Here is a 13,821-nt window from a genome sequence, read left to right as displayed (position 1 = left end):
AAAACTTGAACTGGATGAGTAATTTTATTCTTTTTAATTTAATGCGCTAAACATCTGAGCTTATTGGCACCCGAAGCTTTTCTCAGTGCACTGTTGGCCTCTGGATAGTGACCATTCGATAGAAACAACACTATCCATCACCGGATAGTGGGCTGTAAGAAGCTCCTAGGAAGAGATTAGAATCTAATGATTATTTTAACATTTTTGAAAGTTGTTTCATCATCCGAGGTAGTCACATTTTTTCCTGCTATTTTCCTACTGCGAATGCAATAATAATAATAATAATCAGCTTATGCTAAAACTTTCAGGAAGCTTTAATGCTGGTCTGTAGATTGCATAAACAATTATTTCCTTTGCCTGTAAAATCGACTGCTTAATAATTATTTGAAGCGTTTTCTTAAGTTTGTTGAAGCTAATATCATTCCAAAGGATAAGCAAATTGAGGTTTTGGGATTATTAAATTGGGTTAAAACGCTATCTCGTTTGAGATAATTTTTAAAGTACTTAAATATAGGTTAAAATAATAATAAAAATTCAAACAAAACATTTGAAACAGAAGAACCATTTTAAATTTAAAAACATTAAATATATTTGTTAAAATGATAACAATAATGCAACTGCATGGCACTTTTAAATAATTTTTTTTTCTGTGAATTAAGTAGGTAACATTATTCCTTTGCATTATTTGAAATATTCTATTTAAATTTCTTGGTATATCTTAATGAACATGGCATTAACGTTGATTAAGTGGTTGGTGTAAATTTTAATAAGGTCTTTTTTAAACTACTACTCCAAAGATGATAATTGAAACTCTTTCGCACATTTATCAAATATCTTGTTTCGTTCAATCAATATTTTTATTTCAAAGGAATTAATTTATAATGAAATTTATGATTTTTACTTTTTCCATAAGGCTGAATTAATACTGCGGGATTACAGCTACAGGTTTTCTCAAGTTAAACAAATAAGTGTAAATAAAGGCCAATTTTCAGGAATACCTGAAAATAAAGCACTATAAAATGTTATAGTGTTTGCAGATTAGTGGTGTTACTGTACAATGGTGCATACCCAGATCTGAGTTTCTCAGGATTATGATATTAAAAAAAAATTCAAGAGATTTTAAATTAACACTGTTAGCCGTTCCCGTTAGCTCACCTAACTACTATATGCTGACTTTAGAGTCACTATCTGAGTCTTTCGGTTCATTTACTCTTGAACTGCTCTAAGAATTTGTCCAAGAATTTTATCTTTGTTTGACCATCTCCTAATCAAAATAGTTGCCATTCAGATAATAAATTCATTTTTTTGTTCAAATATCTTACGACGCTTTCCAGTACTTCCCATAAATAGAACAAGCCTTGGAAATCATAATTGACCTGTATGACTTTTTGGGGGATTGCCCTATGTTTAAAGTGGCTTCTCCTGATAAGCAAGAAATACTTTTCCACAAGCGAAAAAATAGATTACTTGAACATACTTGTGAGCTGTATTCCCTTTTTTTGTATACTCGTATGATATGGCAATTTAGAAATGAATGGATCGTGGATCTCTCCTAGTTTGCATCCTATATTCCTTGCTGTCCGCAGTGCTGACTACTATTTGTTATTGCATGCTAATTGATACCAATCTTTCTTTTCTATTCTGTCTCATTTTTCTTTCTTTAAAGTAAATGGACTTATATTTTTTCTGTGCATCTTCTTTAGATTTATTTATTTTTGCTTTTTATATTTTCCAACCAGCAGTTTTCATTTCATTTTATTTTTTTAAATTATATTCAATGAAGTTTTATTAGTATTGTTCTAAATTATATTGCATCAGTATACATAAATTGCAAAAAGTAAAAGTATATACATAATTTTGAATTTTTCATTATAGGTATGAAAATAATTACTTACAATTTTTTTTTTTTTTTAATTTACAAATACTCGTTGTTATACAACTTTATACAAGTAAAATTTAATTACCTTTATTGGTCAACAACAAAAGGTATTAGTTCTCTCCAAGTTTAAAATTGAGAGTTTCAAATGACAAAAATATAACAATAGCTTATAGAAGTAAATGAATCTTTTTAACTTAAGCCTAGAATTGGGTTGTTACAAAAGAAGAATCTAATACTAAACTACCTAAACTAACTTTTATTTTTTAAAAAAGTTTATTTGAGACGTACATTTTCCTGCTATATAGTTTACTTCCTTTATATGGTCAGTCTGAGTTTTGTATGATGCTTACAATGAAATTTTGCGTGATATTGTAAAAAAAAAAAAAATTTTATATGTTATTTACAAATCTGTTACAACCTTTTTGGTTGGAAGCCTCAGATAGAAGTATACATAATTTACTAAAATAGAAATTGGATAAATAATTTATAGTCTTAAGGCTAGAACTTATTAGAAATTTAAAGTAATGTTAAGAATTTGAATTCATACAAATTTAAATGGCACCACAACATATTTACAGAATTATTTACAATTAACTGGTATAATTAATTATTTAATGCTAAAACATTATTGGTCCTTCGCAACTGAATTGTTACATGAATGAAAGAAAAAAATACTCTTACAATATGAGAGTTTAAAAGTTCCAAATTTTTTTTAAACCTTTTCAATTGTACCAAAATGTTTCACTAGTGATTTTGTACCATTTAAAAATAATTCTGGCAACCTTTTGCAGTTACTTTCATTACATAATGTAAATAAATATGGCATTAGTAATTGAAATTGTATTAAATGTAGCGTGTTAGACGTTTTCAGTGTTGAATAATTACTTGAAAATTATCTAGTATTTTATTTCTTAGATAGTAGTTCATCTATCATTCGAAAAGTTGAGATTAACAGATTCTGCATCAAAAAGTTTTCCTTAAACCCGCTTTTGGGATTAGAAAATGCCAAGTTTACTCTTTAAGCGCGACTATAGACATCATTGTTAGCTGTCCGTTTTCCTTTTATTGTTCTGCAGGAAAAATACTATAAATCAATAATTTTTATTTTTTAAATTTAAAATTAAAAAAAGAAGTTAACCAATTTTTCGAAAACAATTTATCTCCGAATCTGCTTCAGATTCAGAAAGAAAGACAGTGAAGATTTTATTTCTTGCAAAAAATGTGGAAAAAACCTATTAATTTTTTATTATGTTTAACCCTGGAGTGTTAAACGCATTCGTGTCAGCAAAGGTATTAACAACAATGTTCATTAATTCATTTTTTCTGATTTAGAGAGGAAATTTCGTATTAAACTAAAAATAGAAATAATAAAAAAAAAACCTTAAGTAGCAAGCCTTATATCTCTGCAATGATGGCTTTTGCCTATTATACAAGATTCCATTTAAATAAAAACCATTTGATGTTTGAGAGATTGGCTATGACTTCACTGTGGTTTGGATAACTGAACGGCTCTATGAGTGCATGTCATCTAACGTTCGGTTAAAGGTTTGCCAAAGACAATCCCAGGTATCTGATTGAAGGAGAATTTTCGGATTGTCAATGTACACAATATTGGTTGGAAAATTCAATAATATGAATAATAAAAATATCATTCAATAATTCGGAATTCCTTATCTAGGGAGTTATAGTACATTGTACATAATTAACATAAAGGACCCTTTGTTTGGGGCAATTAGGGAATCGCCTTTTTCTAATGAACTTGGAAAATCCTATTAGCAAAGTTAAACATTATGAGGTTGGAGAAGGAACTTGGCAGAAAGATGGATGACGAAACTAGAGTCTAACTTATAAGGAGAAGGTCATTGGTGGTTAAGCGACCAAGTCTTTACAGTTTAGATTCGGACAATCTGTCAAGGACAGAAAGTAATAGATGTTTGGAGAAGTTGGTTAACCGTAATCTTCTGGGAGAACCTGTATTCATTTTCACAGAGAATGGAATTTTCTTGAATTAAAAGAAAATTAATTAAGGTATGAAAGAAAAGAAACTGCAGAGGTATCATGACTTTTAAACCACTTTGGTTTTACAACTCTACATATTGTAACGTTTTTAACTTATGACTGCAACTTGTTAACAATCAGATTGTATTTGATAAAAACTGTCAGACTTTTAATAACCCTTATTTATTACACATCTTTATTAAGTTCTAACATAAAGCTAAACAAGTGCACTAACTCTCACTTAACCTTTACGCTTCGACACAAATCGGGACTGGACTCTGTTTTTTGTATTTCTATAACAATTTCATAAAACCTACCGCCCTTAATGATCAGATCATCGGCAAATTAGGTTCGACACTCACTTCAATACCTGCTATGAAGCATAATAAAACCTTAGAAAGAAAATCTGGACAGAATAAGAGAAATCCCACTGAGAGACCCTAGGTATGCCAAAAATTCAGGTGTTGAAAGACTTCAAAGGCTCGTTCCATATTTATTTATTCTATTCTTTTATAGAATTTTTCTTAAACTACCTACATTCTTTAGTACTATCTCTCCTTCTTGAAGATACTTGGCAGAATCTGAACAACCTTAGAAGTATCTCAATTAAACTCACCCCAAGCTCGGTTAAGTGGTGAACTGGAGATACAGAAATGCTTTTATTTTTTAAAAAAGATGGCATGACCTGTACATAGAAACAATATTTTCAATTTTAATTTCACTAGATTAAAATTCAATATATTTATAAAGATTAATTTATAGCAATATATTTACAAAAAATTAAATACTTTTTTTTTTAATTACAAAAAGAGAGTTAGTGTTCTTAAAAAAAACATTAATACATTTTAGAAAAATTATTTAAAACAGAGAAACCGTCGATTTATCATATAACAAGATGTACAGAAAAAAAAAGTTAATGTTTACATATTACATTGCTTATTTTTGTCGTTTCTATTTCATTAATAAGTTATAATTTGGATACTTCAGTTGAGCTTTTTCATTTTTCTTTGAAATTTGATCACTTTAATGACTTACAGTCTCCAGTTAATAATACCTTCAGTACTTAATTTTTTTGTTATTGTTGATCTAAACTACTGAGACTGTAGTAGTTTCCCTGTGCGAACTGCTAGCCGAGGAAAGTGATGGTCCAGCAACAGTTGATATCGTAATCACAGGTGGTCTTGTAGCTCGTTTACACACTAGCATTCTGTGAAATGCTCGACGAAACTTTGTAGACATTGCATTATATAGGAATGGATTAATTGCACTGCAACAAAATAAATTTTATTAGCTATTAGTGTATCTTAACTTATTTTAAAATTAACTTAATTTTGTGATTTATCTCTTTAAAAGAAAAGAAGATTTATTTTCAGTTGAGAAGGACATTATCAATGTTTTTATTTATTTAATATTAACACCTTTAGTGTGCGAAAAATGAATTTAAACGGTAAGTTTTAATTATCGAGTGTGAATGTAAATGAATTAAATGTGCTGTAAATCTCTAGTGTTAGGGGCCCTGAGGATCACTGATTTATTATAAAGAAAAAACTCTTCGGGCAAGACAAGGGGCAAAAGAGATTTTTTGAGAATGTTCTCCCTGCCTTTAATCTTGCTTTCGCTACCAGCCCCACCATCGTTGTAGATGCTCATTTTTCAATGACGGTGGTCACCGTACTACTAAACTAATTCTCTAATTCTCGCTACAAGGTGAGCTAGATACCCCCTAATTCATCCATTTTCTGATGCAGTAAACTTTATAGGTATACGTTTTAATCCAAGAAATGATGTTTGTTTACTTAAAATGATGTTTCTGTGATAAAGTTGTCATTTGTTCTGAAAAGTTATGTTCGGTAGGTCTTAGGTATTTGTCAAATAGTGAGAAGTTTGTGCCCCTGAGCGACATGTGAATAATGGGCACAGAAGTTTACAAGTAGTAACAGTTTACTCATGTTTGAATTTTGTCAAAACAATTTTGATGTTTGACAAATTACAATCTTCTCCTTCTTGAGGTAATCGCATATATTTGAAGAGAAGTTGCAGATAAAAATATATTATATTGACATTAAAATTATATATCATTTTAATCTAACGATGTTATTTCATACTATAATATCTTTTAACTTTTATATATATTTTTTTACTTAAATCTAGCTCTATCCTTAAATGAATTCTTGTTTATGCTTCAAAAACATGAATAGTCTCGTGGAAGCTTAAATATAAGCTGAAATGTGCAGAACTATTTTTAGTGATAATCCGTCAGGTAAACCTGAGATATCAGAAATCAAAAATAAAGACAGGATGGATGTTATATAGAAAATATTTAAATAAAAGCTAGGCAGTCGTGGCAAAGTACAAAGGTTGTTTCCATGGGAAGATCCATTAAACCAATAAACTGGGTTCCTCAGAAGCACAGGAGGAGTTCATGTCCATAGAGTAATGGAAGAATGGAATAGGAGTGGAGATGGTATGCCGTAATTTGGAGGATGGCGATTGGATAAAGAGATGGGCTGGTTTAGTCAATAAAAGTGGCCACACAAAGTAAAGTAACGTAAGTAATTTAATTTGAGTTTTATGTAACGATTGCAAGTTAGTCTTTTACCTGTGTAGTCCTGTGTGTACCTGTTTCTTTCTCACGCAGTCAAGTTTTGAACATTTTTTTCGTCTACAAAGAAAATCTTGCTTATTTTTTTATATTTTTCTTATTAAGAAGCTATCTAGGCTAAACGTAAAAAATCTCATGAATTGCTCTCAAGAACAGCACCCAGTCATAGGAATGTTGATTAGATGTTCATTGCTCAAGAAAACTGACTTTATTTTTACAACAATATGAACCAAATTCCCTTACCTATTTATATAGACGCATGTTTTAGCAAACATTAAATACCATAAATCCATGAAAGGTGACTTTCCAAATAACGTCATGAAGGAGTTATAGACCAATAGTCCTCTATATGGTAGCCATAATACTGCAAATACTGCAACTACTACTGCCAGCATCTTCACCACCTAAAATATAAACACTAATCAAATATTTGACTGTTATTGTTCACAATGTAAGTAAAGATGATAAGATTATGGCATTTAACCAGTGATAAATTGCAGATTAAAAATATCGAAGGACAAAGTTACTTAAGAAATTGTGGCATAAAAATAAAATGAGCTTCATAAAGCAGAAATCCACCTGTTCACCATCCCGTCGCACGCCTAAATAGTGCGAACGTTAAAAAGTAAATTGCACAAGTATAAAACGGCCAACTGAATACATTACTTCTTTTTTAAAAGTTAATCTTGGACTTATTATTTATTGCTTAAAATTTAAATGAATTATTTTGTATTTATTGGCCCATATAATCTAGCCCACATTTCGCTTTCAATGGACAACGAACGTATATCCATAAAATGTATTTGAAAACTGTACAGTCAAGAGTGAGAATTCTATTTAGTGAAATCTTTTAATTTAGATTCATACAGGATGTCATTGTGAAGCCAATTCACCTGATACTTAAAAGATCTATTGTTGCCCTATCTAACATAAGCTCTCAAGCAGGGGTGTCAAACTCAATTCAAACACGGGCCAATTGGTGCTACAGGCAAGATTCACGCGGGCTACATCACATTTGCAATTTTTGTTAAATTTATATTCTGAAGTGAGGATTCAAGAATATGGATAGGATAATTAAAACACTATATAATTGTGCTTACAAAACGAAAATTATTCTTTTTTACCTCGAAACTTGGCCAGCAATTTCCTCGTACAAGTTTTGCTAAATCTGGATTCAGACTGAGAACTTGTTCTGAGTAAGAATATATTTTGGGAATCCCCACTTCTTTTTCTCTCTTTAAACCGAATCATTCCGAAATTCCATTTAGAGTGGCAGACATATCGCTTCCAAACGTCGCCGGGGACTGAGTCAGCGTGTTTATACACGCCCGCAAGCCTCCAGGTAAGGCGCTGGACGTCGTGTACACTCTTCTACGTAGTTAAAGGGCTAACGAGGGAATTGTGTCTACGGTATTGCCTCGATCTCCTCGAAGCTTTTCTTCATAACAATATTTTCTATTTTCATTTTATTTCAGAACAAGCCACAAAAAATTACTCGGGGGCCCACATGCGGCCCGTGGGCCACCAGTTTGACACCCCTGGTTTAAAGTGTAGGTGATTATGGATGTGTGTGATGAGCAAAGGTAAATTAAGCGTTAAGCAAAATAAGCATGTGCTTAGCGCTCCAAGGAACGAGGGTACCACAGAGATCTGCAAAAAGGTCCTCTAAATTAGAAGAAAAAATTTCATACATATTAACGCCATACTACAAGGCAATCCAGAGAGAAAAGAAGTTCGCCTAGTGTCATGAAGTCAAAGGAAAATTTAGCCTACATTGGTACAATAGTTTTCCCTAAAGTTTAAGTTTGAAAAGGGACAATTGAAGACAAATAATAGAAAAGTTCCAGTTAGAAATTATTCAGTTCGTCCTTTCTATATCATTTCAAAAATATTAACTAAATCCGAATTTAAGTAAAATTGAAAACTATCCTTAATAAGTAAATGTGCAGAAAATAAGTATTTTATTTTTTTATTTGTAGTGTTTCAAAAGATATTATGAAGATTTGAAATTTATGCATCTGAATAGTTCTTTTTCTAGATGATTTGATGCTTTTTGATAACATCAAAACTGTATTAAAGATTGTCTCACTTTTATAGAATGAAGTATCATTCGATTCAGAAATTAATGTGTAAGTGCTTTCCACTAGTTTCATGTGTAAAAAGTTATAGGGTGAGGATTTAGGTCATAGCGGACTTTACATTAAGTTTTGCTGAATAATTATTAAAAAAAAAAAAAATTGTCTAGGCTTTCCAAATGTAGACATTGACTTTCTTACATTTTTAACATTAATGGTCACAGATTCCTAACTGAACATTCACTTTCAAGGTTGTACTTAATTAAAACTTCCAACAACTGTGTAACAAAGCAGGTTTGATGTGTTATCTCTTGTGTACAGAAACAAATGATTAACATAATATTTGTTTTGAGGATCTGAACAAATTCTTTACATATAAAAAAATGTAAGGGAAAACTTTTCAAACATAATGAAGTGGAATAATACACATGCCCCACATGGACATTATTATTATTTTAATGAATTTCATGGCGTCGACTGATATTGCCTTTGACCATTTTCATTTTCGTGTAATTCCATTCAAGAGAATAAGAGCTAAAAAACTAATTTTTTTACACACATTTATTTTTTTTTCAAAATAGTAATCAAGGATATCTGAGCGGAGAGCAAATACTTATTTCTTTGAATTTAGTTTTTTTATAGCATGTTACTACAAAAATAAAGTAATGTTAGGGAAGTTATTCTACCATAAATTGAGAATCGGGAGCCGTAAGATGAATAATTTTAATAATGCCATAAAATTAAGTTATGTCCTAGCCTGGAAGCTGGCGCGCTCAAATAATATAGGGCCTGATATGTTTATGCTCGCTATACGTGATCATACACTAAATGGACGGATTTGTACGATTAATTCTGTTGAAGTCAATAATTAGGTGCTAAGTAGCCAAATGGTTATATGTTAAGCGCGCCCGCAAAGTTAAGTTGTATTGAACTAGGTTGAATTCTCAGATTTAGTATTGAGTTTTACTTAACGTTAAATGTGAAAATAAGGTGAAGTAAGTTAGCTTTCTAACTCTTTCCATGATATTTGATCTGTAAAGTTAGACTAAAATACAATAAAAGGCATTACTTTATCTATTGGAACCCACTGTCACAATAAAATGAACAAAAGTGGTTTAATCAAAGGAATATTTACAGAGACAAAATGATTTCTTATTTATAATCAAATTCATTTCAAACAAAAGGTTTTTCTTATTGGATATAACCACTGTCCTCTTTGTTTAGAGACGTATATCTAATTACTGTTAATAATGCGAAATGTAGTTATAATTAAATAAAACTCTTTGCCATTGCTTGCGCTGCTTAATTTTTATTGAAACTTTAGCAAAGTCAGGAAAATTTCAATAATTATTTCTGCTTTTATATTAGATTACTTCTTTACTGCGAAGCTCTCCTTGTTATCTTCAGTTGCTAATGACTGCTGGAATTATTGTTATGAATTCTACCAATATACGCTGCTTTCATTTTGTATTGGCTTTATTTCAAATTTTCCTTTGTTCTGTACTCGCCATATTTACTAACTATCTCTCTATCTTAGCTATTAACACAGTTTTTGCGAAGTACTTCTCTCTGTACCTTGGAAGGGTGTCATCTGATATTAGTGTCAACAGATTACCACATACACAAACTATGAATGTAAACCCAGCGTTTGTTATACATGAACATTGTAGGTTAATTTTTGGGGAATATCGAGGTGCGGTCATCAATATACAACTTTTTTGCTTTATACCAACGTTTCGGTAATTTTTACTACCTTCAACAATCAACAGTTATGATTGTAGGTTAACTTAAAAACAATTATCAATAATAAACTTGCTTATTTCTGGTGTAAATCCTCTTAGTTATTTAAGTTATTTAATGCTTGTTTTGTGCGCAGGCAATTTTTAGAATTGTAAAATGGAAGTTATTAGAACGCAAGCAGAACTGAATCATCCCTACTAGTTTTTTATATATTTATTGTTATTTTAATTTTTTTCTTGTGTCGGTGAGTTTGGTAAGGAATGCCTTTAAAAGAATGAATGAGAGTTATAGGTTATTTAGTTTTTCACATTGTTTTGATAAATGGCTTTCTGATTGTATATTTTAACTATTTCGAAGATAGTCGCCTTCCTCTGTTTAACTGACTGTAACGGAGTCATTGTGTTGTCAACACTGTTCTGTGAATGTGCTTGATAAGGTGGTTTGCATAAAATATGGCGAAGAATTACAGAGTTATTATTTAATGATAGTTTAAGAGGAGATCTACTTACGTGGAGGCAAACTCCCTTCCGGTTGTGAGTAAGAGCAGTACATCACTCTTATGTTACATAGGAGAACTTTAACCCTATCGTCCTAACAAATTGTACCAAAATTGGTGTAAGATTTACAGTGTTATTAGTGACTCCTTAACAAAAACTTACAGTTTAAAAAGTTAAGTATAAGGGTTGATTAAACGCTTACTCTTTAAATCTTACTCCAAATTCTCCTTTATAACTGTAATTTTTTTGCAACCACCCAGATCTAATAGGTTTCGAGAAAAAAGTTGCCGAAAATGAGCAAAAACGGCTTTTTCAAAAAATGTTCTTGTTCTTGTTCTTCTTCTTCTTCTTCTTCTTCTTCTTCTTGTTCTTGTTACCTTTTTTGTAAACAACGTAGCGCCTAAACGCGTGAACCGATTTTCATGAATGAGGTGTCATTCGATTCGGAATTTTATGTAGATGTGCCTTTTGGGGGTCTCGGCCCTGTACATCGAATGGGAGAGGAGTTAGCCCCCTTTATGTAAGGCCCCCTCCAAAATTATTATTACTAATTACTCTGTAAATCTTGGCCCGATTTTGATAAAATTTGGTAGGATGATAGGGTTAGGGCTCCCCTACCTAACAATAAAGCGACGATCTGCTCTTACACTTGTTAAGGGGAAGTATAGCAATCGTTTCAAATTATCGACACGTGAACCGATTTTCATGAATGAAGTGTCATTCGAATCGAAATTTTGTACAGATTTGTACTTTAAAAGTCTCGACGCTATGCCTCATAAGGAGGGGAGTTCGCCCCACCCAAATAAGGCCCTTTCTAAAACTATTATTACCAATATTTCTACAAAGCTTAGTCCGATTTTGATAAAATTTAGCTCAAATAAAGTGGTTAAAGCTCCTCTACGTGGCTGTGAAGTGCCATCATGCTCTTACACCTACTAAGAGGAAGTACTGCAATCGTTAAAATTATCAATGAGTGAACCGATTTACATCAATGAATTGTCGTTCGATTCAAAATCTTTGCCTTTTAGGGAGAAGTACTGTAATCGCAGTTTATTTTTCTTGCTCCTCTTAAAAGGAAGTACTGAAATCGCAGTTTAATTTTGCTATTTACGTACAAATACCTTCCTATTTTATTCAAAACGCTTTCTCAAAAAAATGGTTATTGAGGATGGTTTGGGGACCGCAACTATAATCATTCTTTAAAAAGATCTCTCCAGTGGTAGTTACGGTTCCGATTTAACACCTTATCAGGTTATAATGATAGAATAGCTTATTCCAAATTTTAAAAAATCTGTAAAGCAGACGTAACTTTGCAAATAGACAAAAAGGAAAATCTATCCAAAAGGTACAAAAATCTCCTTAACAAAAACTTACAGTTTTAAAAGTTAAGTATAAGGGTTGATTAAACGCCAAAAGGTACACAAATCAGCAGTTCCCAACATTTCATTAATACTTCATTGATATAATTTAAGTAATTTTACTGCATTAACTTTTCCTTCACATTTTTTAGAATTTATTAGATGTCACAGACCCTTATGCTGGCCAGTTCATTCATAATATTTTTTTATTATAATTATGATAAAATGAGTGATGAATTATTCTGAGTAGTCACATATACATGCATGTTAAAGTAGAAAAAAACAAAGTTAGAGTCGGCCACTTTTTAAATTTCAATCACGGAGGATTCAAAACAATATTTCAGTCTTAAATTCGTCTTACCGAAATATTCGTGAGCACAAATAACATACATTTAATAACAAGTAGATTATTCAACAATATTTACTCATTTCTCAATTGTAATTTAATTTAGTCCCCCTAATTTTACTTATGGTAAAATACTGGAATAATTAGCTGTCCTAAAAATATGCATATCTTTATTTTCTTTATTTTATGTTACATATATATAACATTGTGGGAAGAACACCTAGATTGAGAATGTAATTGAAGAAAACTATATTATTTGCGATAAAGCCAGATTATTTATTACTTATTATTACAAACGTTTGACTACAACATAAAATAACAATTACTTTAATCGAAGAATGAACTTAAACCAATGATTTTTATTTAAAAATAAAAATAAATGCATAAAATCATTGATGTAAAAAAAGTTTATGAATTTTTTAGCCTCTTATTTTTTTTATATTTTTTATAACGTTTTCTTTTTCACCTGTGATTAATAGTTTGATTATTATAGATAAATAGATATTACAGTCAATCTAAGTTAAATGGTGTGCTACTTGAGTAAATATTTTGTAGACGAAAATGGCCAGCATAAGGGTCTGTGACATCTAATAAATTCTAAAAAATGTGAAGGAAAAGTTAATGCAGTAAAATTACTTAAATTATATAAATGAAGTATTAATGAAATGTTGGGAACTGCTGATTTGTGTACCTTTTGGCGTTTAATCAACCCTTATACTTAACTTTTAAAACTGTAAGTTTTTGTTAAGGAGTAATAATAAGAAGCAAAAGAACAAGAACAATTATTGAAATTGCCGTTTTTGGCAACTTTTTTCTCGAAATCTATTAAATGTACGAAATTCCAATAAAAAAAATACTCTTGTAAACGAATATTGGCCCTCTGTTTGAGGATAATTGAGGAAAAAAATTGTTAAATTTTCATGTTTTCAACATTACACTTTTTAGAGCAGTTTTTGACGATCAACCCTACCGGAGTTTTAATTATTGTTGATTGTTAAATTTGCAATAAATGCCAATAATAATAATAGTAGGTGCCTGGATCGAACCTGGCTGCCAACCTTTAGATTTTTTCTTTATAGGATCCTGTTACAGCTCACTTCCGTGAGAGAACACCGTCTGGTAGTGAAAAAGACTCCAGGCACCAGTTTGTCTCCGTGAGTATGAAACATAAGGTGCTTAAATTGAAATTTTATTATAATGTCTGGGATAATTTTTTTATATGGTACAAATACATGAAACCTAAATTTTGAACAATAAATAATATTCAGCTTTTTTTAGTTCATATAAAGGGATTAACATTTTAATAAAATTTACTCAATTGCATTA

At 30.9% G+C, this 13,821-nt stretch overlaps 1 protein-coding gene across 2 annotated transcripts in view; it reads right to left on the bottom strand.

Annotated features, from left to right (window-relative positions):
• Nucleotides 1–564: 564 nt before the first annotated feature.
• The window catches only part of LOC141456347 (thyrotropin-releasing hormone receptor-like), a 210,911-nt gene continuing 197,654 nt past the window's right edge, over nucleotides 565–13,821 (bottom strand). For both annotated transcript variants that reach the window (XM_074132262.1, XM_074132263.1), the window contains 2 exons: nucleotides 6,723–6,883; nucleotides 565–5,144 (listed from right to left, as the gene is read on the bottom strand). In XM_074132262.1, coding sequence (XP_073988363.1) covers nucleotides 4,964–5,144; nucleotides 6,723–6,883 — 342 coding nt within the window. In that variant the 3' untranslated portion in view covers nucleotides 565–4,963. The remainder of the gene's footprint in view (nucleotides 5,145–6,722; nucleotides 6,884–13,821) is intronic.

The sequence above is a fragment of the Rhodnius prolixus genome, unplaced genomic scaffold, assembly GCF_049639745.1.
Source record: "Rhodnius prolixus isolate KJV_2025 unplaced genomic scaffold, Rpr scaffold_4, whole genome shotgun sequence".
Lineage (NCBI taxonomy): Eukaryota > Metazoa > Arthropoda > Insecta > Hemiptera > Reduviidae > Rhodnius > Rhodnius prolixus.
The sequence above is the reverse complement of the archived record's forward strand: the minus strand, read 5'-3'. Positions and strand labels throughout refer to the sequence as shown.